Source organism: Saccopteryx bilineata, chromosome 10 (genome assembly GCF_036850765.1).
Source record: "Saccopteryx bilineata isolate mSacBil1 chromosome 10, mSacBil1_pri_phased_curated, whole genome shotgun sequence".
NCBI lineage: Eukaryota > Metazoa > Chordata > Mammalia > Chiroptera > Emballonuridae > Saccopteryx > Saccopteryx bilineata.
In genome coordinates, this window is record NC_089499.1 from 32392337 (window position 1) to 32417969 (window position 25633).

Here is a 25633-nt window from a genome sequence, read left to right on the forward strand (position 1 = left end):
CCCTGGGCTTGCCTGGTCAAGGCACATATGGGAGTCGACGCTTCCTGCTCCTCCTCCTGTCTCTCTCCCCTCACTCTCTCTCCCTCCCCCCCCCATCTCTCTCTCTCCTTTCTAAAAAAAAAAAAAAAAAATGAATAAATAAAAAAAGACCTCAATGGGCCTATGGGCCTATCCCGGGAGTAACTAAGACAATCACACCAACCTGCAGGCTCCCAATGTGGGAAGCCAATAAAAATGACGGACTGGGGAGGATGCACAAGGCCAGGGGTTAAGCGTCTCAGTTAGAAATGGTAGTCAAGCTGTCTGACCTGTGGTGGTGCAGTGGATAAAGCATCGACCTGGGATGCTGAGGTCACCAGTTCAAAACCCTGGGCTTGCGTGGTCAAGGCACATATGGGAGTTGATGCTTCCTGCTTCTCCCCACTTCTCTCTCTCTCTCCCTCCTCTCTAAAATAAATAAATAAAATAAATAAATGGTAAACCAAAGCCAGAGTGAACCAAATTAAAAATATGAAACCAAAACATGATATTCAAATGAGGTGGAACAGAGAGTACTGAAAACAATACTTTAAATTATGAATGGTAGGGGGGAACATTGTGACCTTTAAAATAAGACAGTTCTTTGTTAGGGTTCTTTGGAGAGGAGAGCAAGTAATTTAACAGATTTATGAGCAACCTTAACAAGAACAGCACAGATCTTTCTCATGTAATGCATCGAAATCAACAGTAAAATAGCAGAAACTGAATCATTTAGACCAGCGTCAACCTGGTCCCTACCGTCCACTAATGGGCGTTCCAGCTTTCATGGTGGTGGTAGCGGAGCAACCAAAGTATAAATAAAAAGATAGATTTAACTATAGTAAGTTGTTTTATAAAGATTTATTCTGCCAAACTTAGCAAAAATCCGACATAAAGTACTTGGTAAGTAATTATTATTATATGCTTTAACTTGCTGTAACTCTGCTTTATAAATTTCATAAAGTTACGTTACGTCCCTACTTTATAAATCACCATTACTGTGGAATTGGTGGGCGGTTAGAAAATTTTACTACTAACATAGATACAAAAGTGGGCGGTAGGTATAAAAAGGTTGACTACCCCTGCTTTAGACAAACAGATCATCCCAAGGTCTGTATGTTTCACTTATTGCATTGGTCATGCAAAAGAGCACACACCTAGGTGCCCAAAAGATTTAAGTATGGCAGACAGGCATTCACATACTTCTTACATCAAAAAGAGGAGAAAGCAGAGACCACGCACAATTTAGCATTTCAATCAAGCAGACGCACAAACCCTAACTCTGGGCCCGGAACTCTTGACTTGCAGCTTCCGATCTCCACAGGGCAGCTCCCTGAGCACTGGAACTGGAGTCCACATCTCAGGTTTGAACCTCTGCAGGGAAACTCAGGGGAGCAGCCTCCCTGCCCACTTGAGGGGTTTTTGTTGTTGGTTTTAAACATGACCCCACTGATCTGCTCTGTTCAGATACAGCAGAAGTCCCAAGGCTAGATCAACAGTCCTCTCTACCCTCGGACTCGGCCCTCCGGGAGCGGAGTACTTGACAGTTACCTCGCTCTTGCGATGCTCCATTCTGTTTGGTCCTCACATCCACAAGCCAGGCTAACCTGTGGATCGTCATGTGCACAGTGGCGACAGCTCCATGGCTGTCTTGGGGCCACACTTCAATCCACCGCTAAAGTGAGCTTGCCAGTGGAGTGGTATTATAGAGGGCACCACCTCAGCCGCAAGAGATGCGAAGTACTCCAAAGCCAACTGGACCTTCCCTGACACGTCCTCTCTCCTCTCCACCACCTTTAACGCACAGCCTCCTACTCAGTGTGCCCCAGAACACCACCGAGTGACACCAGTGAATCACAACTGCCAAGACAAGGTTCCCAGTAACCCCACCTTCCATCCTTGCCCTCACCACACCTGGTTGAGACCTCTAGCCACAAGCGAGCTCTTCAAACCCAGCTGTACAATTATGTCATTTTTCTACCTGCAGCTTAGCATGGAAAAGGTTGAAAGAACTCTTTTGCAGCATAATTTATGAATCTAATGGCCCCTGGTGTTCCTAGGAATGTAGGCCTGAGAGCTGCCAAATTCTATCCAAGGACGGGAGCTTTTTCACGCTTTGTTACATTGGTGACACCTTCTAAGCCATCTTCGTCCTCCTTTTCCCTTTCAAGCAGGGATGAGGTGGACAGGAGGATAAATGCACTGAGGTCAGGGCCCTGCCACAAAGGACACTGCCCACCTCCTTCTTTGTGAGGCAGCGAGCAGCACGCTGTGTCCTACTTCTCCCACTTCGGTTCACTTTCTTGCTTCCAGATCCCTCCAGGGCCCATTCATCAAAGGCAGCTATTCTCTGGGACAAAGGGCTATTTAACTGCTTAAAAACAGCCTTCAACCACACTTTCTTCCCTAACAAAGAAGATGGCTAAGAAGATCTGGCTAACTATGCCACAGGAAAGGAAACCTCTCTCATTCTTTGCTTGGTCAATATCACTGAGTCCTAAATTTTCACAAGTAGACTGTAGAATTTCTTCCCCAAAGAATATTAAAGCTCGTTTCTACCTTGCCTCACACCGATAAATAACTAAATTAAACCACATATTAAAGATATATGTATTAGCCTGCCCAGTGGTGATGCAGTGGATAAAGCATTGACCTGGAATGCCCAGGCTTGCCCGACAAGGCACAGAGATTACGAGTTGATGCTTCTCGCTCCCTCCCTCTCTCTCTCTACAATCAATAAATAGAAAATCTTTAAAGATATATATCAATGTATGGGTCCCAATCACAGTCAGAAAGCTTGAGAACACTTTCTGGCTGATAAACTGTGAGTGCTCTCCCAGCCTCTAAAGAATAAGGTCTCCAAAGATGCAGCCCTCCCACCAGACCACGCCTCTTCCTTGGTGTAAGTGGACACAAGCTTCTCTGCTGGAAGATTCCCTCCCCGTGTTGATTTAAAGAAGAGGGGGGAAAAATCGACCTGAAAAAATAAATGTGAACATTGATGATCTGCTCACAGAACACCCAAGCTGAGCAGAAAAGAGTATACACACCAAGAACTTAGGACTAGGAGTAAGCAACGCTGATATTTTCATGTTACCACTTTGCAGCCCATGAAATATTTTTATAGATGCTTTGGGAATTCAATGGTCATTCCTCTTGACCGCAAGGGTCTATGTGGCAAGAGGGAAATGCGACAGCCTTCAGAGAGCACTCACTCCTCCAAAGGTCGTGGCATACAAACCGGACCGTCAGCCTGCCACAACGTGGTGCACATCATACACTGGTTCTCTTCCTCCCGGCCTAAATTACCTAAACAAACAGAACCGTGTCTGGTAAGTGTCAATTTATCATGTTCTCTGAGTAAAGAGCATTTTGCTACGTGTCACCTCCTGAGCACAGAACTGGTTAAAGAAAATGTGAGGGCTCAATTCTGCAAGGTTTGAAATGGACAATCAGTCTTTCTAGAAAGAGTGGTCATGCCTCAGTAAAACTAGTTCTTTCCAAAAGATATTCCTCCTGGGAAAGTTCTTCCTCCATGATGCATAATGTCATGGACACACAGATGTCTTTTCTCTGTCAAAGGTGGAAGAGAGCCAAGATGGACCAGGAAACAGCGGCTGCACAATGATGATTAATCTCGGTAGACGAAGGCTCCAAACTGCCACTCCGGGGCCTTTGTGATAACTGGCACCACGTATTCCTTCGCTTGGATCAAAAATACATCTTTATGTACAATGATTAGTACACAGGGTAGGCCATCATCTTCACGTATAAAATCTGTTTCTCCAAAATTTAACTAAGAAATGTTTCCTCTTCATTTTATAGCCCCTAAGAAAAAGGGCAACTCAGCTCGGCCTTGACGGAAAAGCTCCGAGGAGGCGGCTGAAGGCTCAACCCAAGCAACCCCCTGCGGTCCTCTGGCCGCAGGAGCCACCTGTCTCCTGCAGGGTTCTGGAACCATCTGCCCCCTAACGGAGCTGAACGGGGCAGTCAGAGACCCAACGCATGAGAAAGGTTTCCTATTCTTAACCCTGGCTACACCTTAAACTCTCTGAGGGTTAGGAAACCCTCAGAAATTCTGATTTAACTGGACTGGAGTGGATCTGCACATCAGTAGGTTTTCGAATTCAGGCAATTCCTGGGTGTTTTCCTCACCTGGAAGAGTATTTAGATAGGACAAGATGAGTGCTCAGAGCCAAAATGCTATGCTGACTTTCTGGGATCCTAGGTGGATTGCTATTCAGTAGTAATCAAATAATTCTTGCTTTTTTGTACAGACCTGAGTAACTGGTTTCCGTTTTTAACTGTTTTGGGGACCAAAAAGTGCTATCTAGAAAACTGTCATGCAGAGAACAGGTGCTCCACAAATGAATGGTTCTCAAAGTTTGGTACGAGCAGCACATTTCTAAATATTAAAGTCTCTGAGTGCACCTGAAGGGATTAAAACTCTCAAAATGACACCAAAACAAGTATTAAAAAACTCCCAACAATCACAACAACAGTGTAAGATGACTCCAACAACCAACACACCCTTCACTGCCGTGTCAACTTCCCACCCAGGCCCAGCTCCTGTGTGTTCTCCGTGTAGTGCAGGAAAGACACAGTCTGTACGCTAAGTCCTCACCCACTCTCCACACCGTCACTCGGCCCAGGGGCTCAGGACTGGATCAGTCTGCACTGTACTGACTGCTGCGAAAAGGTGTTTCACGTGTTTGTGAAACTTTCATTCGTTTGCCTACTTTTGAACTTTAGATTCATGAAGTCATACAATATGTATTTTTTGGGGGGGCTGGTTTCTTTCCCTCAACATTATGCTTGAGAGACTAGAGTTGTACACCTAGCAGTCACTTGCTCTTTTGTTATATCTTTTTTCTTTATAATATTCCATTGTATGATGCGCTATTTTAAAAGATGGGCGTTTGGTTGTTTCCAGTTTGGGGTTGTTACAGTTAATGCTGCTATAAGCATTCCTGTGGGTATCTTTAAATATACAAATGGGCTGGTATACAGATGTCAGGCATTATACATAGTAAGAAAGACAGTGTGGTACAAGGACAGGGAAATAGATCAATGTGACAAAACAGACTCTAGAAACAGACCTACACATAGAGTTACTTGATTTATGACAGAGCCAAATGCAGTGCAGTGGGGGAAAACGTTTTGAAATAAATCATGCTGAATTAATTAATTGGATATATGGAAAGAAAATTATGACCCCTACCTCACACCATACACAAAATAATTTCCAGATAGAGTGTAGACCTAAATGTGGAAGAAAAGGGCTCTAGACGTTAAATTAATTAGTATCATTCATGTTCTTAAGTTAAAATAAAATATCTTAAAGAGGACACAAAAATAATAACCATAAAAGAAAAGCTGATAATTGGATTTCACTAAAATTAAGAATTGTTGTTCATTAAAAGATGCCATTTAACCGGCCAGGGCACACAGGAGAAGCGCCCATTTGGTTCTCCACCCCTCCGCCGCGCTTTCCTCTCTGTCTCTCTCTTTCCCTCCCGCAGCCAAGGCTCCATTGGAGCAAAGATGGCCCGGGCGCTGGGGATGGCTCTGTGGCCTCTGCCCCAGGCGCTAGAGTGGTTCTGGTCGCAATATGGCGACGCCCAGGATGGGCAGAGCATCGCCCCCTGGTGGGCAGAGCGTCGCCCCTGGTGGGCGTGCCGGGTGGATCCCGGTCGGGCGCATGCGGGAGTCTGTCTGACTGTCTCTCCCTGTTTCCAGCTTCAGAAAAATGAAAAAAAAAAAAAAGATGCCATTTAAGATATATATATAACACAAAAGACATACCTGAAAAATGTAAACAAGTGTCTCAAATTAATTTAAACAAAAACCCAATTTTTAAAAATGGGAAAAAAACTTGAATAGGCATTTTACAAAGGAGAATATCCAAATGACCAAGAAAACATATCAAAGGTACTTGGCATCATTAGTCACAAGGGCAATGCAACCTGAAAGCCACTGTGAGGTACTATTACACAGCCATCACAGGTGGCTACAGTTCAAAAACAATATCAAGTACTGTATTAGAAAGCATGAGAGCAACTAGAACTCATCTAACCAGGTGGGTATGACAATTGGTTTAACCAGTTAGGAAAATCACATGATAATATTTACTAAAGCTCAATATATACATATCCTATGACATAACAATTCTAATATTATTTTTAATATATAAAAAGCATTTATGAAAATATACATAAACCAGAGAAAGCTTTGAAAGAGCACACAGCTGTCTTTCAACAAACCACCAAAAATCCCAAAGATAAGCACATTCTTAAAACTTGTATTACATCAGGAATTCTACTAGTTCCAATAGGAAAACATCTGAATAATTCTACCAGTATTTAAAATTATCCATTAGTGTAGATTGATAGAAATAAAAATCTAAGCAAGTTGCTGTATCTCCTCCAAGAATAAACATTAAACCATATTAACTACATGAAAAATTATATCTACTATGCCCTCAGGATATCAGAGCTTAGGAGAAAGATAGAAAATAAAAGGTATCAGGAAACCATATGGAGAGAGTCATACGGCTTCTGGTTCTAATGGTAGCTGCAAACGAGGTCACGTATCCCTCTGTGGCCACACTAATTGGTCAAGAGCAACAGAGGCTTCATCAGCACTGCTCAAAAAAAACAGCCTACTCCTTCCTGGGCATTTCAATTTAGAGAGCAGACACCTGCTACTCATCAGTCTTTCACAAGACAGGACTCGTGTCGGCCTACCACTACATTATTTGATTCGCTTTTAATCTTTACTATTTATAAACAGAGTCTTCAGAGTATATGAATGCATAAGTATGGCATATGTACACATGCAGCTATCTATAGCAAAAAAACAAATTCTCAAATATAGCTGTTTGGAAGACCACATCTTGTTCTATTAATACTCACATACTGCAGTATTACATAACTTTTTTTTTTTCAATTCAGTTACACTAATATGCAAATAAATGAATTCAACCATAGCTAGGAGCTAAATGTACTAATCAGTATGGCCTTGTGTATATCTAATTACAAAAGAATTTTACATGATCTCTTTCAGTTCTAAAAATCCCACAATCTACATTATTAATCACTTTTAAATCCAGCTGCTTAGATTCTAGGGTGTTAACAGCGCTATTTCCAAATCAGTATACTTAGCATACTCTAAGAAGATACCTGAACACCAATTTCCCAGTAATATGTTGTAAGTATTAACATATTTTATAATGTTATAATTACTTGAAGATTCCAAAGCAATAATAAGGATGGATACTATAAGAAAAAGCTCACTAAAAAATGAATTGTTACTATTACCTGTTTTTGCTTCTGGGAAGCTAAAAAATATATTAACTACTTTTTGTTTAAAAAGAAACAAAAATGGAAAACAACCCCCCCCCCAAAAAAAAGTTTTCTAATCAATCAAATGAGAATGGAGAGTAAAAGGACAAAATTTGGTTGGTGGCTCAGACAGAAATGGTGGACAGGACTATGGCTACGGCTTTTTGATGGTTAGGTACAAATTGGCTTCATCCCAAGATCCAGCCCCATAAGGCCAAACCTTCCTAATTACATATCAGTCATCTATTTTAGGACTGGTTGAAACTGCTAAGATCAAGGAGCTAGAATGGTTTGGGCGAGTAGGAGAAAAAAAGGAAAAAGTCAAAGATACATTTCCGAAGATGAAACAGAAAGAGGAATGGAGCAGTTCAAAGTGTGGGCTTTAAGTCAATCAAATGTGGTCTGAATCTGGCTCTGCCTGATACAAGCTCTATGACCTTGCTTGGAAATACCCAGACCTTGAGGAGTGGATTTCCTTGTCTGCAAAAGGGAATAATAATGTCTCCTTGCAGCTTGTGGTGAGACCTGCGTGAGATGATGCATACAAAGCATTTCTTAGTAACTCTTCCATACCCAATCCTTGAGTTGCAATAAAAGATAGAATCTCTACCAATGTGCTTAGGGATTAAGGATCCTACTTCTACAACTCCGCCTATATTCCTTACTTAGTTCCTATTTTATTATTAATTCTAAAGCACTCCCAATGAATATATTTTGACAAACCAATGTTAATGACAATAAAAGTTTAAGTAATTCAGTTCCTTAAAAATGAAAAAAAATCAAGCAAAAACTATAACCATTTCAAGAAACCGAATACTAGAAAACAGAGTAAATGCTTTAAAAACCAGTAAAGCTCTCTCGCCGTGCTTTTTAAACTTTGCTAGAACATAAAAGCAATTTTCAAAGGTCTACTCTTATTTCAGAGGCACCAGAAGGGACAGATCATTTATACTGACATCCCGCAAAACAATTCTGGAACCAACCAAAGTCCTGGATCCAACCTGAAATGAAGGTATTTCCTTCCGTTTGATTGTTTCCAATCTTATGTACTTGAAATAAATTTCTCCTTTGAAGTACACTGAGTTTTATATTCCAATCAAAACCAGTGAGAGCTCAGTCTAAATAACATCTTCATCAAACCCCTCAAGTAAGTTATATATCAGTGGGTTTTCAACCGCCAGCCCATGGATCAGTACCAGTCTGCCAGAAATTTCATGTGGATCGAACTCTACAATCTTCATTCACACAGCACAAAATTTCTGGTGGACCAGCTTGAAAAAGCACTTAGTTGTAGCATTCATGTTTACTTATTCCTCCATCACACATTTATTCAACAAGTATATACTTAAATACCTGCTTTCTCCAAGACATTATACTAGGTGTTTCCACAAATGGCAGAAGAAAATGGGGTTGTACAGATACAGGCAGAGTGGTGGTTGAAAGGCAGAGAGAGAAACAATTCATGCTGAGAGGTGGTTAACTGAGGAAGACCCTGAAGATGAGAGAGGAGGAAAGCATTCCCAGCTGAGAAAAGAGAGGTACAAACATCAAAGCTAAGCTCAGGCACGGAGGGCAGTCTCATGGAGCTCCCTCACAGGTTGCAACAAAGAGTTTGTGAAAAGCAGATAAGTAGAGTGGCCATATTATTTATCCAAACCATGATGCCTTTGAGAGTGAAAGAAGGCGCTATAAATAATTTCATCAGGACAAAAGGTGTAAATCAGGACCGCCTGAGCAAATCAAGACATATGGGTGCCTGGCTCAAGGAAAATGATGTTCGCTACCCTCTGACCATTAAGCTGAGGCTATTTCCATACATGCATAGTCATCTGGGGCTTCAGCTTTAGAAAGGCACCAAAACAAATAATTGTTGAAAGCATCTTTAGAACATGTCTGAAAAATTCTTCTGGGTACGTTCTGCATATTTCAAAATACAAAACTTCCAAAGCGGGCATGGCAATGTTAGTGACTTCCAACTCGAAGGGAGCTAAACGAGTTGGCTCATCTCAGGATAAACTCCAAATAAGACAAACTGAAAATCAAAAACACAACATTCTAGGAAAGGCTTTTTGAGAGTGTATCACGTGCCACACGCTGCTCTATTTCACTCCCATCATCTCATCCTCTCAAAACGCTGTGAGGGGTTATTTTCTTCTCTCTGTTGATGGGGTAACTAGACACGGACTTAAATATCTTGCCTTAGGCCACCCAGAAAGGAAGAGAGGGAGCCAGAATCTGACCCAAGCACCTAACACCATATCGTCTATTTTTCCCACCGCCGTTCTGCCTCTTAAATAATCCAGACACGCAACATGAGACCTGTGTGCAGCAAAAGATCCCAGAATACAGCCCAGCTGAGATTATTAGCTAAAATCCATGTTGCCTCATTATTCCTGCCATGTGACCAAGCACTAGTGGCCAGCAGGGCACCTAGCCACCTGCCTTCCTCTGCCACTTGGAAATAGGCAGGTGCCAAGTGTTCAGCCAGCAGGCTGGACCATTCGCATAATCATTGCTAAAGTTCAATGTAATTAATTATAGACTTTGAGCACCCTGAAGCTGTGGCATTATTCTGACACAGGAAAAACAGGTACTGCAGAGACTTCCCTGAGGGCTCTGACTTGAATTTGAGTCACTACTAATACTCACACACCAAGCACAATCCTCTCCATTCACTATTATTATCAGTAGGAACACACAGTTTCAGATCCTGTGGCCCGCAGGTAAAAATAATTAAATATCCCTGCACCACAGAATCCCATTAATATCAAATAAAAAGGCAGCTAAATTAATCCAGCAGTCTGGTAAATGAGTAACGACAGCCAAAATTTAATATTAATAAGGAATAGAGCATCTATTCTTGAACACACATGTATATAAAATAAAGCCTGAAAAGAAAATATCAATGTTCATACTTCTTGTACATCTTCATTTAGGCTGTAAAGAACACTGCCCTAACATTTTCAATACTGAGTGAGGCATGGGCAACTTAAGTATTTAAAAAGAAACAAAAAGAAAAAAAAGAACAGTCTGGTTTGGACCCCCTGCTGAGGGCACAGAAATATACATAAAAGCAACTGAACAGATCTGGGAGAGAGCAGTCTAAGAAAACAGCTCCAGTGGCCAACATTGACAATTAAAAATATAAACAATTTCCTGTCAGTTGCCTATTTAGATTTGATGGAGAACAACAAAAATCAAACATAACTGTTTGGAGGAAAGGCTGAAAAACTAAGAAGGGAAAATGCAAAAGGGGGCAAGTCGGGTTTTTAGGGTATGAACATTAATACCTTTGTTCTTCTGAAAACTGAACTCGGAATTGTGATGAAAGCTCTCCCAGCGGCTAACAGAGGCAACCATGCCCTGGCCTTTCAACAGTTATCTTGTGTGGCCTAAAAATGCATTAGTACAAAGTGAAGTGGAGAGCTGCTGATTGGCCATTAGATTTTTTTGACCTAAATGATGCAAGCTGCCTATCTATTCAGACAGATTCACTTTGTGATCCCGTTACTGTTTATTTAATATTTATGTTATGCCCACACGCTTTCTGGGCATGTGGTTGTCTTCTCCCAACCATTGAGGAAAAAAAGAAAATGTCTAAAGTCAAGTGCAGATCGTATATTTAAGATCCAATTCAAAACACAGTTACTGAATGCTGCTTATCTGTGCAGAACTGATAAATACAGCCCAACTTTTGACTGCAAGGCATCTAGTTTATTTAAAGCATGGACCAATAAAATATCCACGTGCACATTTTTTATTATTTTGCTTAAATACATATAATAAATTCAAAAAGCCTGCTCATTCCCCACCGTGGAGTGCTTGGCATCGAGACACAGGGAATGATGTTGGCACGAAGATAATAAAGGTGTTTCTCCCACACAGCATGATACTATAATAAGGACAACAAGGATTTTAAGAAAAATAAGGGTTGCCACCTTGGGCAAGGTCAAGCCATTGGTCCCAGTGAAGCTGGCAGCTCTGGTCGAGCAGCCATAACAGGTGACTAAACAGCTGCCTGGTTACACTATCTGTCAACCTCTTCTGCCAGCACAGATCCTTTCACCCCCTCCAACGTCCCCTAGAGTTAAAGAGGAAAAATCATATCCGTGTTCCAAATTACCAATCTACCTTAATTATACAGAAAATTGAAAATAGCCAGTGTGATTGGGGGGCAGCAGAGTACAGCTGTACCCAAGTGGGGCACATCAACCAGCTCCAACACTCTGGGCCAGCGGTTAACCTCTCTGAACTCTGGCTTTCTTCAGCCTATGTGATTGGTCCAGGACCAAGTCAGAGAATTACATTAAGCACTTTTCATGTGTTTTGCATGTTGTAAGTGCTTAATAAATGGTGGCTGCTGTTAGTACTTTTAAATACCAAAATAATGCAATAGCTATATTCTTACTTATTAAAAAAGTACCTAAGATCGGCCCTGGCCGGTTGGCTCACCGGTAGAGCATCGGCCTGGCGTGCCGGGGACCCGGGTTCGATTCCCGGCCAGGGCACATAGGAGAAGCGCCCGTTTGCTTCTCCACCCCCCCCCCTCCTTCCTCTCTGTCTCTCTCTTCCCCTCTGTCTCTCTCTTCCCCTCCCGCAGCCAAGGTTCCATTGGAGCAAGGATGGCCCGGGCGCTGGGGATGGCTCCTTGGCCTCTGCCCCAGGCGCTAGAGTGGCTCTGGTCGTGGCAGAGCGAGCCCCGGAGGGGCAGAGCATCGCCCCCTGGTGGGCAGAGCACCGCCCCTGGTGGGCGTGCCGGGTAGATCCCGGTTGGGCGCATGTGGGAGTCTGTCTGACTGTCTCTCCCCGTTTCCAGGTTAAGAAAAATACAAAAAAAGAAAAAAGTACCCAAGATCAAAGGTTGCCGTGGCCTGGGGACCAGGGGAAGGGAAGACTACAAAGGGATTGGGGGATTTTCTGAGGTGATGGAACTCTTCTCAGTCTTGATTGTGGTAGTGATTACATGACTGTACGTTTGTCAAATCGCACAGAACCAGACACCAACAGAAGTGAATTTTACTTTATGCAAAGTATACCACAGTTTTTAAAGTACCAACTAAAATATTCAATTAGTTTTGATTAAATGAAACCATCCAAATAATTAACATTTTAACTTTAATTATTTCCAAAATGAAAAAAAAAATTAAGGCCTAAAATGCTACTTCATATTTTCAGACCAAACACCTGAATTAAATGATTGAGCTATTTGTAAAAAATAGGTGCTATCTGAACAATTAATCAAACTGTTTCAAAATAAAGTGTACACTGTCTTGAATGGTGTGATGAAATGAAATAAGAGAAAATGAAAGTGATGTTTTCTCAGTAAATTACATAGAAGAAAACATAGGTACTAAACTCATGGACCTTGGCCATACAGAACATTTTATGAATTTGATTCCAAAGGCAAGGGAAGTAAAGGCAAAGATAAATGAATGGAACTACATCAGACTAAGAAGCTTCTGCACAGCAAAAGAAACAACAAAACAGACAACCAACTAAATGGGAGATATTTTCAAACAACAGCTCAGATAAGGGCCTAATATCCAAAATATACAAAGAACTCACAAAACTCAACAACAAACAAGCAAACAATCCAATAAAAAAAAATGGGAAAATAATACAAACAGATACTTCCCCCAAGAAGAAATACAAATGGCCATATGAAAAGATGCTCATCTTCACTTGCTGTTAGAGAAATGCAAATCAAAACTACAATGAGATACCACCTCACACCTGTTAGATTAGCTATTATCAACAAGACAGGTAATAACAAGTGTTGGAGAGGCTGTGGAGAAAAAGGAACCCTCATCCACTGTTGGTGGGAATGTAAAGCAGTACAACCATTATGGAAGAAAGTATGGTGGTTCCTCAAAAAATTAAGAATAGACCTACCATATGACCCAGCAATCCCTCTACTGGGTATATACCCCCAAAACTCAAAAACATTGGTATGTAAAGACAGATGCAGCCCCATGTTCATTGCAGCATTGTTCACAGTGGCCAAGACATGGAAACAACCAAAAAGCCCTTCAATAGAAGACTGGATAAAGAAGATGTGGTACATATATACTACGGAATACTACTCAGCCATAAAAAATGATGACATCGGATCATTTACAACAACATGGATGGACCTAGCTAACATTATACTGGGTGAAATAAGTAAATCAGAAAAAAACTAAGAACTGTATGATTCCATACATAGGTGGGACACAAAATTGAGACTCATGGACATAGATAACAGTGCAGTAGTTACCAGGGGGCAGGGAAGGGAGGAGAAGGAAGGGGGTGGGGGAGGGGAGGGGCATAAAGAAAACCAAATAAAAGGTGACAGGGGATGATTGACTTTGAGTGATGGGTATTCAACATAATCGAATGTCAAAATGATGTGGAGATGTTTTCTCTAAATCTACGTACCCTAGCTGACCAATGTCGCCTCGTTAAAATTAACTGTCTAAATAAAATAAAAAATAAAGAAAGTGATGTTTTCTTTTATTAGATTACTTAAGAAGAAAAACATAATGTCTCTTCCCCTAAAATTCTAGTGATGGGCCTTTGTAAATAATCTTAAGAGTATAACATTATTTTCAATAAACCAAAGAAAAGTAGAAAATTATGGTGATAAGTTTATCTTCTTACGGTATTTGTAAAAGGTTGTACAAGGTTGCTTACTCTGAATTTTCATTAACACTGTTAACCATAAACAAGGAGCTCTTTCAGTATAGATCTGTGCATCTAACTTGGCAGATATGTAGTTCTGCAACAATTTCTTACTCAACACCATATTTACAAAACAGATGGGAGTTCAAAAGAATTGATTTTAATTGAAGAATACCATTTTGGTCAGCCCACAGTGTATTTCTGCATATGTCCAGCATGCACCACAGCAACGGTTCCCTTCCTTTGCCCACTGTTTATCACATTTGGGCTGTTATTTCTCTCTTTCATTTGGAGCTCCTCCCCTAAGAGGGCTGTAATGAAGATGGAAGCTACGAAACAGGCCTAGCTCTCAAGCCTGACATTTCAGCTAATGCAACCCCATAAATTTACTCCTGCCATTTTCTCATGCCCCCAATTATCTCCTTGTTAACTAATCTACTATTCTATTCTATCACCTGACTGCATTCATCCCCAATATTCAAAAACAACATAAGAAAACCCAAGAAGGATGTCATTACTGCTTTTTAACATGGGCTTTTGATAAGATTTTTCATTAGTTTTTAACAAAACTGAAATATAATTTCTGCCATTCATGTGACAAAAATGTGCATTATTCATAACTAGATGAAATTTGATGTTAGAGTAAAAGATCTCTTCATTCTAATAGGGTATTTGTCTTGATGCTGTTATTTCTTAAGAAACCGCACTAAATTTCTAAAGTCTTGATTCTTGAAGGCACCAATTCAAGAGGAAGTTTACCAAATAGTAACCTACTTAATAATAGCATAACCATTTCCTATAATCCAGGCTTGATCAACTTTCAACACTATTTCCCTAGGAGCATTTAAGAAAATGTTAGTCCAAAATAGATGCAAGAAAAAGCAATCGAGTCATCTTAGGAGGTACAAGTCAATGAATAAGATATGAGATTGGCAAATCCAAAATAGCCCATTTTAGAAATTATGAGAATTTAACAGAGAAAACATGTACTTCCTTATCATTCCTCCATTCATTCAGGAAGCAATCAATCTACTGAGGCCTTACTATGTTCCTGGCCATATGCATCTCGGACTACAGCTGGGAACAAGAAGCTAACTAACTGCCTTCATTAGCAAGAAGAAAAATGACAAAGAGATCTTTGTAAGCTTAACAATTCAAAAACCAGTGATTTCTGAATAATTAATCATTTCTCCATGTTCTAGAATCTTCAAAGAAGAAACAGCATCTTCCGACAAGTTGTCAATTCTACGTATCAGAAATATTGGCAAACCATCCTTCTTAATCTCCCAAAAATATAAAATTAAAACAGATACTGTTATAAGTAAGTTAAGTAAATTACACTGTGAATCCCACTATGGACACCAATAAAGTTTGAATTTTTAAAAATGTAAAAGCAGGCCCCTCCAGAAAATTGGGGGTGAGGAATTAAAAATGAATTAGACTGGTATTTTCTCTGGAATTTTCATTTCAAATTTCATTTATACCACAGTGCAAAATCACCACAAATCTCTAGTCACCAATAAAAACAGATATGACACAACTCTGTCAATAGGATTGATGATCACATACAGTTGAAAGCAACTTACATGAAAACATAAGCTACAGAATAAAAGAGAATATGAGTCACTAAAAGCTAGGTAAGTAGCAAAAATATACTTTACTTTCCTTAAACTGAAATGCCTGCTGCAGGTAGTTAATACACTTGAGCTTTAAGCCCTTCAATTGTGCCCTTGCCCAGACATAAACTGTGCAAACAGATGACAAAGCGAAAAGCAGTTTCACAACTGCCTGTTACATAGAGTAGCAAGCTGGTATATTTCACTAGCTTACTGCATAAGTTGATAACAGCATCAGACACTTACATTGCACTTAGAAATTTCTGTATAAGTCCACTTAAATTTCAAATACCACCAGTGCCAACTCTTTTCAGTATGGCCCATTCTGTCTTCCTTCCCACCAGTCATCAGCCAGAGGAAGGGTGGGTGCAGCCCTGCTAACGTGCTTTGCGGCTCACTGTCCTGGTAACTCCTTGTTTCAGACAGCAACACTTTCATATTTGCTCCAAACTTGAGCAGAATGAGCTTAGTTTTGCCTCATGCTCTGTTCTTAGCTCACCAACTCTTTCTTCTTCACTTCATGTCACGAGAAGTATTTTTACACTGCAGACCATATTGTAATATTAGAATGAAACCACCACACTCAGGAGTTCCTAATATTACTTCTTGAGCTTAAAATACACAAAACACTGACTTTTTCTTCTAAAGAACACAATACAAAAAATATCAAAACCAAGCAAACTAACCAAAAGAACTTCCACAGAACTGAAGGCCAGCTTACTGCAGCAAGAAAAAGACTAAATCGTGAAAAACTAGAATCTCTCAGCGCTTCCAGCCTAAGAAAGCGGAAATCTGCATTTATGTTCAGAACCCTACTCCATGTCTCTGTGTGACTAAGTGAACAGAGACTTTGTAGCCTGGCAGTGTAACTGTTTGCAAAAGGCCATATAGAAATCAGAAGAAATCTATTAAATAATCTGTTTACCCCTTGGAATTTTGAAGAAAATGTTTTCACATAATCACTAACTGAGTACAATAGAAACCATACAGGGAGTCTGTTAGGAGCTGAGGCTACCACAGAAGAACATGTCCTGCCCAGCCAGGTACATACAGGCCATAATTCCAGGCCACTCCTGGGAAAGGTGACAACCCCAAGTTCACTGGGAATGTCTGAGCACAGCTCCCCCTGCACATTAACGAACACCTCTCCAATCTTTCCAAATGACATTTGCATCCAATCCCTGTTCAACCATCCCAAGCACCGGTGCCCCAGCGGTTCCCATTAGCAATGGGCTCCTCTTACAACCCCTTCCTTCCACCACTACTCCCCTCTTGGGGAAACAGACTCCAAGGACGACTAGGGGTGGGCGAAGAGCGCCCTTCTCCCACCTACCTTGATGATGCTGCTCCGGCGGGGCAGGCCGCCCGGTTTGTTATCCCGAGGGAGGGGGCAGGCCGCCGGGCTGGGGATCGGAGTGAGCGCCCCGCCGTGGGGTCCCTTAGCGGGGCTGGCCCGGGCTTCGTCCCCGGACACGCCGAGGCTGCAGTCTCCGTTGGAAACCCCGCCGCTGTCACAGCGCGCCCGCCCGTAGCCGAGGCGACCTCCCGCGCCGCCACTGCCGCCGCCTTCCCCGGCTCCGGCTTTCAGGACGCCCTTGGCGCCGAGGACCGGGCCCGGGGAGGTGGGCAGGGCCCCCCCGGCGGCGCCCCCCCGGCCGCACTCCGCCATGGGCGCCCCGCGACCCGCTAGCACAAAGCCGCGTCCCCGCGTCCCCGCGTCCCCGCCGCCGCCTCGGGCCGCCGTGCGCGGCCCCTCCTCCTCGCCTCCTCCCGCCGCTGCTGCCTCGGCCGCTTCTTCCGCTTTTTTTTTTCTTCTTCTTCTTTTTTTTTTTTTTTTTTAATTTAGATGTGATGTTTGCTTCGAGCTCGCCTCGCGCGCTGTGAAAGTCGTGGGGGCAGAATGGGCTAAAGATTCCTGCAGGGGAGAGAAGACAGAGGCACAAGTCAGCTCCAGCGGGCTCCCGGCACCTGGGAGAGGAAAACACGCCCAGACACACGCGCCGCCGCGGGCGCCAAAAATAACCCGCGCGGGCCGGGCGCCCACCCCAGAGCTGCGGGCACCCACCCTACGGTAACGGGCGCCCGGCTCTGGGGCTCGGGGCGCCCTCTCCAGGGGATCAGAACACCCACCTCGGGGGTCCGCGCACCCATCACGCGGGAACCGGCGCCCTGCCGCGGGGCCAGGGTGCCCACCTCGAGTTTAAAGCGAGTGGAAGCCGAAGACGGCCGGACGCGCTCTGGCCACGCAGAGGCGCCTCGCGAGGGTCTCGCTTCCCTGCGTGGACGGGAAGCGACCTGGGTCTCCCTGAATCCCAATGCCCCAAAGGCCGTCGTTGCGGACCCTGCCACGTCCTCCCAGGGTCCGGCTGAGGCCTGAAGCAGCGAGAAGAAGCGCACCGCGGGCAGGGGCGGCCGGGCTGTGACAGTCGCCGAGTGGCCGGGAGTAGCCCAGATCCACCCACCCCCGCCCGCGGCTCTCTTCTCCCGGGCTCGGCGCTGCCCCCTACAGGCCGCGGGGACCCTGCCCGGCCGCCCCTGCCCCACCGCGAGCCTCACGGGCTCCCGCTCCAGGTCGCCGCCGTCGCGGCGGGGCCAGCCCAACGGACCGCGACGGGAGGAGGCGGGCGGTCCTGGATACCCCCCGCCCTACCAGCGCTGCGGCAACTGCCAATCACCCGCCCGGCGCCCCGAAGGGCAATGACCCCGCAGGCCTGGAGGCAAAGAGCCGAGGTCCCGGGTCTCGGGGACTCGGCCGCTGCGCCTGCCTCCCACCCCCAGCCCCACGCACGGGACTCGTTCCCCCCACCACTAAGTTTGGGGAAAAACCATCCGGACATTCCCCTCTGGGCTTCCCCAATGGGTGAGACGCAAGTCACATACAGAAACCAATTCCGTCCCCTTGGGCTCTTAAACTATGAACTGATTCAACTGGTTTCAAGGATGCCAGGGCAGGGGGTAGGGCAGCAGACGGCGAGAAATGAGGAGCAGGGGTCCTTGGCAGAGCCTGCTCTGTACCTTCTGAGTCGCCCTACAGGGATTTATCACCGACGTCCCTTCCTCCTAGGGTCCTTCCTGATCCCGCAGCGGGCAGATCCAGCTCTCTGAGGGCCCCGCCCTAGGTCAAGCCTTTTTGGGGGGACAGAATACCCTACTTGGATCACAACGGCCGGTCCCTTCTCTTTGGTCCTCCCGGGTTACCCCGGGCCCTGATGCTTCAGGCAGACTGACCCGCCTAAAAATCAAGTTTGATCATATCGCTCCTTGGCACAATACCCCTCCCAGAATCTTCATTCCCCCAACCAGACAAGGCGCAAACTCCCAGCGTGGTACCCAAGGCCCCACCCACCTCTCCATCCCAGGCTCCCTGGCTCTATTCTTCAGCTCTCCTTTAGCACACCAGCTCTTCTCCTTTCTAGGAGTTCCCTTTTCTAGGAATGCGTTTCCCTCAGGGTGCGAAGGAGAAACTGATAGTCTGCTGAGGGGTGAAGTTAAAGACCTTGCTTTCATTAGCATGATGTAGCCAACTGCCAAGTGGCCTCTGAGGAAATGGGCTTTACATACACACATACATACATACATACAGAGGTACCGCCTCTGCCTCTGAAGCAACTTCAAATACCTTGGTGTTATTCTTGGGGGCATTTTAATTCTTCTGATCTTCTGGATTCATGTTTTTGTAACCCATCAGATAGGCTTTTTCCGTCTGCCTCTTACCAACCAGGGCCTACACGCTCACAGAAATATTTTTACATGGACGGACAACAATGTTTCCATATTTGATTCAGTTCTATCCCTTTTCTTTCCCCCTAGTTTTGGTTCAAAAAATGTTTTCCTTTTTTCTTGTGATAGTTTTTATAGAAAAATATGTTCAAATCATTCAAATCAGGTTCTTAATCTACTTTTTTGAATTTATAGTCATAGTATCCTCTGAGTCTGCTGTGGGGGAAGGAAAGAAGCATGCTGGGTCTTTATTCCTAAAATTCTCTAACTTTGGTATTTTGAATAAATGCCAAGAGGTATCTCTGCCCCTCCCTGCATTTACCAATGACTAGTAAAATGCTGTGAGAATCATATATCCTGCAACTCGTACTGTGAGTTTCTCCGGGTGAGTAGGGACATACAGAGATTTAAACCTCCAGTATGCTTTTTATAAAACTACCATGTAATTTGCCTAATGTTCTCTAAAATGAACACCTATCCATCTCACTCTAGAATCCCAACAGGTCAAACCAGGGAGACTTCGTTGAAATATACTTGGCATTTAAATTAAAACGTTTCCCAAAGTATCTTGGCAGACCTGTAACTAATGATGCCAGAAGCCCAAGCCTGTGCCAGGCTCTTCTTTATCCCTGTAAGTGCTCATCTCCCACAAGCCGCTGGTATACTTCTTCACACGAACAACTATACTGCAGGTACCATTTCTCCTATATGGTGATGTGAAGCAGCATGTTCCTCTGACATGTACAATTCTCAGCTCCCAGAAGGCCTGTTAATAGCTAAACTCGGATTTTTTTTTTCCATTATGAACAGCATAGTAAGTGACTGTTTCTCCTCCTTCCTTCTTGTCTCTCCGCAATTACTGATTGCTTTTCATTTCTCTTATTCCATGAGCAATGTTGTTGAAGAAATTGTAAATATTTTGCCAAAATTCTTGCTGAAGTGTTTTCATGGCATTGTAAAATTCATAGAAGTCAGAAAGAGAAAAAGCCAAAATATCATAGTCATTCCTCACCAAAGACTATCTATTGGTTCCTTCAGACTAATTCTGGATCACTCCATAGTGTTTGTGCCGATTTATTGTATCTATATACTGACGGTTAAATTCTGATAAATAATTTGTTCATAACGTTTAAAGTCAACAGATACCTGTAATACGTAGCCTTAACTCTTTTAAATTTATTTTTCATATTTCAGTTGGTGTCAGCTTTTATTCATTGCTGTCACCATTCACCAAACAGGCTCCTGTTTGTTGGTGTCTAATCTGTTGCCCACAGCAGGAGCTATTCCAGCTCCCTGATCCATAATAACCTCCTTCAGCCTCCCAGGAAAACATGGACGCTGTTTACTGACTTCTTGCCACCATTTATGGTCTTGCAGGTTATATCTAGTTTCCAGTTCATAGGCTCCAACATTACGACTCTAAATTTTTCTGACTCACTGAATACTTGGCCTTTAGATTATTTTCCCCCTCAATGTATTATGACAATTTTCTTTCCCAAATTTTGGTCTCGTTTTATTTCCTGTGTTTCTCTAAAGATGCAATTGAACCTCTGAACTTTCACATTCGACTGCTCCCCAGATGCTTAATGCAAGAGCTTACTAGAGCACAAAGTAGAAAACCAAAATGCTTTAAGGAAATAGCAGATCGTATCAATGTGCTGGTCCACAATGGCTACCTATTCGCTTCTTGAGGTAATCCAAGGTGTTGATTTTAATCTAGTATGCTCCTAAGGTTTATGCTTATTTTTTTCATGATTCTCAACCAAAAATATGTAGTGATTACCCTTCTTCCTAGGCACCAATGAGATGAGTTAGACCTGCCAAAAGCTTTCATTTGCATAGTCTTTCTCTCTTAACATTAAAAATCCTTCTGCTGTTTTCCTTGAAGCCAGTGTCTCCAAGTATCCTTACCAAGAAGTTAGGCACTCAGGGAATTACATTGATTCTTCCTAGCCACTGAGGAACTGCTATGTGAATTCATTGAATTGTTGTCAGTGACAACTGAGTCAGGTATCACTTTGCAGAAATCTATTAATTCCTGGGGATTTGATAGGATTATTCTATCAGCAAAAGTAACAATATGATTTGCTCTAAAAATTACTGTTGCTTATGACACTACTTTTGTACAAGCTCATGTATTTGATTGTATTTTACTATTATTTTATTATAGGAGTCATTGCATACTCAAATGCCTATAGGAGCCAGATAATTAATGTGATGAGTAAAGCTGGGAGCATTTGTTTCCTAAGAGCAGCATAATTTATACTCTTTAAACAGCGATGTATTTGCATATCAAATACAGAGGAATACTCTTCCTGAGTCATCTTTGGTTTTTCAATGTTGAAAGAGCCTCGGATATTAGAAATATTTCCCTTTCCTCTTAACTCCGAGAAAGACAGCGTGAACATAATGATAAATAGCAACTGACACTCAGCCAGGTGTGGGCAGCAAAATGGAGAGGTAGGGATTCAGACAACCTGGCATCACATTACTGCCCCGAGGGAATCCTGGCCCAGTGCTGCCAGGGTCATCTTATTTTTTCCAGAGAAGTCCAAAATCTGGAATATAAAATTCGTTGATGTGTTAGTTCATTCTCTTAATAGAAGGATACCCACGAACTGAGGTCTCCAGATACTGTTCTTTGTAAGGTCTACAGAAAGGCCTATTTTTTCCCCCTATCCTGCTTCCTAATTGCATGATACGTAAAGCAGAACAAATACCTTCCAAATTTTTCATTGATTTGGGTCTCATCAATCTGATTTTCAAGGATAAACAATTTCTCTTCATCTACCCACTCCCACTTCCCAAACCCAGAATTATTTTATCTCTGACATCTGAAACTCAGGAAACTATCATCTGGCCAAGCACTCTGCCCTTTCATCGGTCCCATTCCCTTACTTCCCCAAACCAACCTTGGTAGTGAGACCGGTCTTTCCTCCACCCCTTCCCATGCTCAAACCACCAGCACTTTTGTCTGTACTGTTGCCCCTTATCCAGTCTGGGCTTCATGAATAAGACTTTCAACCACATTCTCACCAGCATCCTAGACCCTTCACATCGTTATCCTTAGGTTGTGCCTACCTTGCCAATCTACAGCTTTGCATAACTCCAACCATAACTTCCCCCTTTCATGCCCCCAGAGTGCTACTCGGCTAGAGGAAAACCTCACATAGCCATGCTGACCCGACAAGTGAATGCTGTCTGGTTCAGAGGGGCCTTTGATGCTCTTAGGCAATATTTTACCTTCTGTTAATTGTCTCCAATTTCCACTCTCCAAACTATTCCTCTCCAAATCCCAACTAACCCACTGTCCCTCTTCTCATGAGTAGTCCTAGGATTCTACGTCACGCAGACAATAAGAGATACCAAGAAATAAAGTGTTTTAACTTTCTCCTGCATCCCATTGATCCTTCCCTCACCTGCCACTCCTGCTGTCTTAAGCTAATCCAAAATCAGAAACCATCTGTGAATGTCTTGTATGATTATGGGACTCTTCTGCTCTGATGTGATTATTCTTCTTTTTGGGATCACAGGGTTTTGTCACTTTATTTGGCTAGAAGGTAGAGTGTTGGCTTCCCTGAAGGAGTGGCCAATCTCAATGTCAACCATATAAGGAGAAGAGTCAAGGGTTTGGAAGGCGACCTTAGATCAAAGACAGCGGTAATGCTTTGCTCCCCGGCTGCCCTCTCCTGGGCCTGGCATCTAGGTCTTTGTGAATGCTGCTGGGCAGTGAAGAGAACAGGCCTCCAGAAGCCAGGACTGGACCGAGCTGACTTCATCAGAAACCACATAGGCCTGTGGCTGTGTGCTCTAAGGATAGGGACATTTGTGTGGCCAGTTTAAAGTTGCTCTTTACCCAAAATGTTGGGAGAATTAAGGAGAGGTTAGGTATTATAGCAACACTCAGCTGTACCACTGGATAAGGGGATGGATGGTCTGTGAAAGAAAAAGAAGCCCCTTTCTTCACCCCACAGCCATTGGGATGGCTGCAGCAGCCCTAGTGAGACCCCAGGGGGCAAGTACCGTATTTCCCCATGTATAAGACACACCTTTTCTGAAAAATTCGGGGTCTAAAAACTGGGTGTGTCTTATACAGTGGTTGTAGGTTTGTTTGTTTTTTAACTTGCATTTCCTGCTTTTTCACGCTTATATGATTTTTTTTTTTTGTATTTTCTTGAAGCTGGAAAGGGGGAGGCAGTCAGACAGACTTCCGCATGTGCCCCACCAGGATCCACCCGGCATGCCCACCAGGGGGCATGCCCATCAGGGGTGTCGCTCTGTCACGACCAGAGCCACTCTAGCGCCTGGGGCAGAGGCCAAGGAGCCATCCCCAACGCCCGGGCCATCTTTTGCTCCAATGGAACCTCGGCTGCGGGAGGGGAAGAGAGAGAAAGAGAAGAAGGAGAGGGGGAGGGGTGGAGAAGCAGATGGGTGCCTCTCCTGTGTGCCCTGGCCGGGAATCGAACCCGGGACTTCTGCACGCCAGGCCGATGCTCTGCCACTGAGCCAACCGGCCAGGGCCACGCTTATATGAATTTTATGATGAATAAAACTTGAGTTCAATAACTTTATGTAATAGATTTTTTTTTCAAATTTTGAGCCCCCAAATTAAGGTGCATCTTATACATGGGAGCGTCTTATACATGGGGAAATACGGTACATCCTAGGGTGGTACCACAGGGAGTGCCCTCCCCTCTGCAAAGCTGGGGCAGTTCTCCACCTGTCCAGCCTTGCTAGCCACATCTCTTCATCCATTCCTCTATTCACTGCACTCCTTCTACGTATAAATAATTCTAGACCTGCCTTGCTAAAAACCATTTTTCAGTCACCAGGCTATGGTAACTGGTTTCCTTCCTCTTCTTCTGAAACGGCCTTTCCTAAAAGTCATGGCTGACATCCCAATTAACAAATTCAATGGCTACTTTTTAATCTTTATCTTCCCTGACCTTTGGAGAATATTGGCTGTTGCTCATTCTGCCTATATCGTTGAAACGCGTTCCCTGCGGGGATTCTTGGCCTGCATGTGCCACAGGAATCTCAGACTAACAAGCCTTAGGTTGAGTTCACCAAATAGGTGCTCTCTCTCTCTACTCTCCTATACTCTGTATTTCTTTTAGTAGCACGGTGACCGCAGAGTAGCCTTATAGAAGAATATGGCATCAGCCCTCATTTACCTGAACCCCTTTCTCGTTCCAGTTAACTATTAAGGCATAGTTGATCATGTAAACCAACCTAGAAATTTTTCTAAAACCCATTCCCACCAGAATAGCCTGGATTACTGTCTCCTCACCCTTGGCTTGGATTAGTGGATTAGTGGATTGTCCTGCTTGACTCTCGTTCTTCCTTGCTTCAATCTATTTCTCAAACAACCATCGGCCCTGGCCGGTTGGCTCAGTGGTACAGCGTTGGCCTGGCGTGCAAGGGGTCCCGGGTTTGATTCCCGGCCAGGGCACACAGGAGAAGCGCCCATCTGCTTCTCCACCCCTCCCCCTCTCCTTCCTCTCTGTCTCTCTCTTCCCCTCCCGCAGCGAGGCTCCATTGGAGCAAAGATGGCCCAGGCGCTGGGGATGGTTCCTTGGCCTCTGCCCCAGGCGCTAGAGTGGCTCTGGTCGCAACGCCCCGGAAGGGCAGAGCATCGCCCCCTGGTGGGCGTGCCGGGTGGATCCCGGTGGGGCGCATGCGGGAGTGTGTCTGACTGTCTCTCCCCGTTTCCAGCTTCGGAAATATACAAAAAACAAACAAACAAAAAACAACCATCAGAATTGTACTAAGAGGGAAGGAAAAGTGAATCACCTCTCAACCTGACTGTTCCACGTCAGGACAAAGTTCATTCTCCTGAGAAGACACACACAGCCCATAATAACCTAGTCCCCCCGCTTCCCTGCCAGTATCACCTCCTACCCAGATAGGCTTCCTACACGCCAGTCACACTGACTTGTTTTCCTGCATAGGCTGTGCATTTTCACCCTCTGAATGCTTGCTTCTGGTGTCTGCTAGGTTCAGAATCCTTGTTTTCCTCTCTCCTTGGGAAAATTTAGAAGCCTTTTTCAAGAAAGCACAAATGTTTTCTCCTTTGAAAAGATGTTCCTGACGCCAAAAGACATCATGAGCTGTTCCTAGGCTCTTAAAATACTTAGTACAACTTACAAGTCTTGTTTCCATAATAACTGAGCTTCTCAGAGTTTGACATCACATAGTATCCACCTTCACGCTTCACCAGACCAGGACCTGCCATATGATAGATCCTTAATACATTTTAAAATTTTTAATTCATAA

General features: G+C 43.7%; 1 protein-coding gene across 2 annotated transcripts in view; it reads right to left on the reverse strand.

Annotated features, from left to right (window-relative positions):
• The window catches only part of PLCL2 (phospholipase C like 2), a 186622-nt gene extending 168364 nt beyond the window's left edge, over nt 1-18258 (reverse strand). Inside the window, exons 1-2 of one of the 2 annotated variants that reach the window (XM_066245712.1) lie at nt 17831-18258; nt 16971-17552 (exon numbers count right to left, since the gene is read on the reverse strand). In XM_066245712.1, coding sequence (XP_066101809.1) covers nt 16971-17306 — 336 coding nt within the window. In that variant the 5' untranslated portion in view covers nt 17307-17552; nt 17831-18258. Of the gene's footprint in view, nt 1-16970; nt 17553-17767 lie in introns of both variants that reach the window. The other variant, XM_066245711.1, reaches the window with a different exon arrangement.
• Between the last annotated feature and the right edge of the window lie 7375 nt (nt 18259-25633).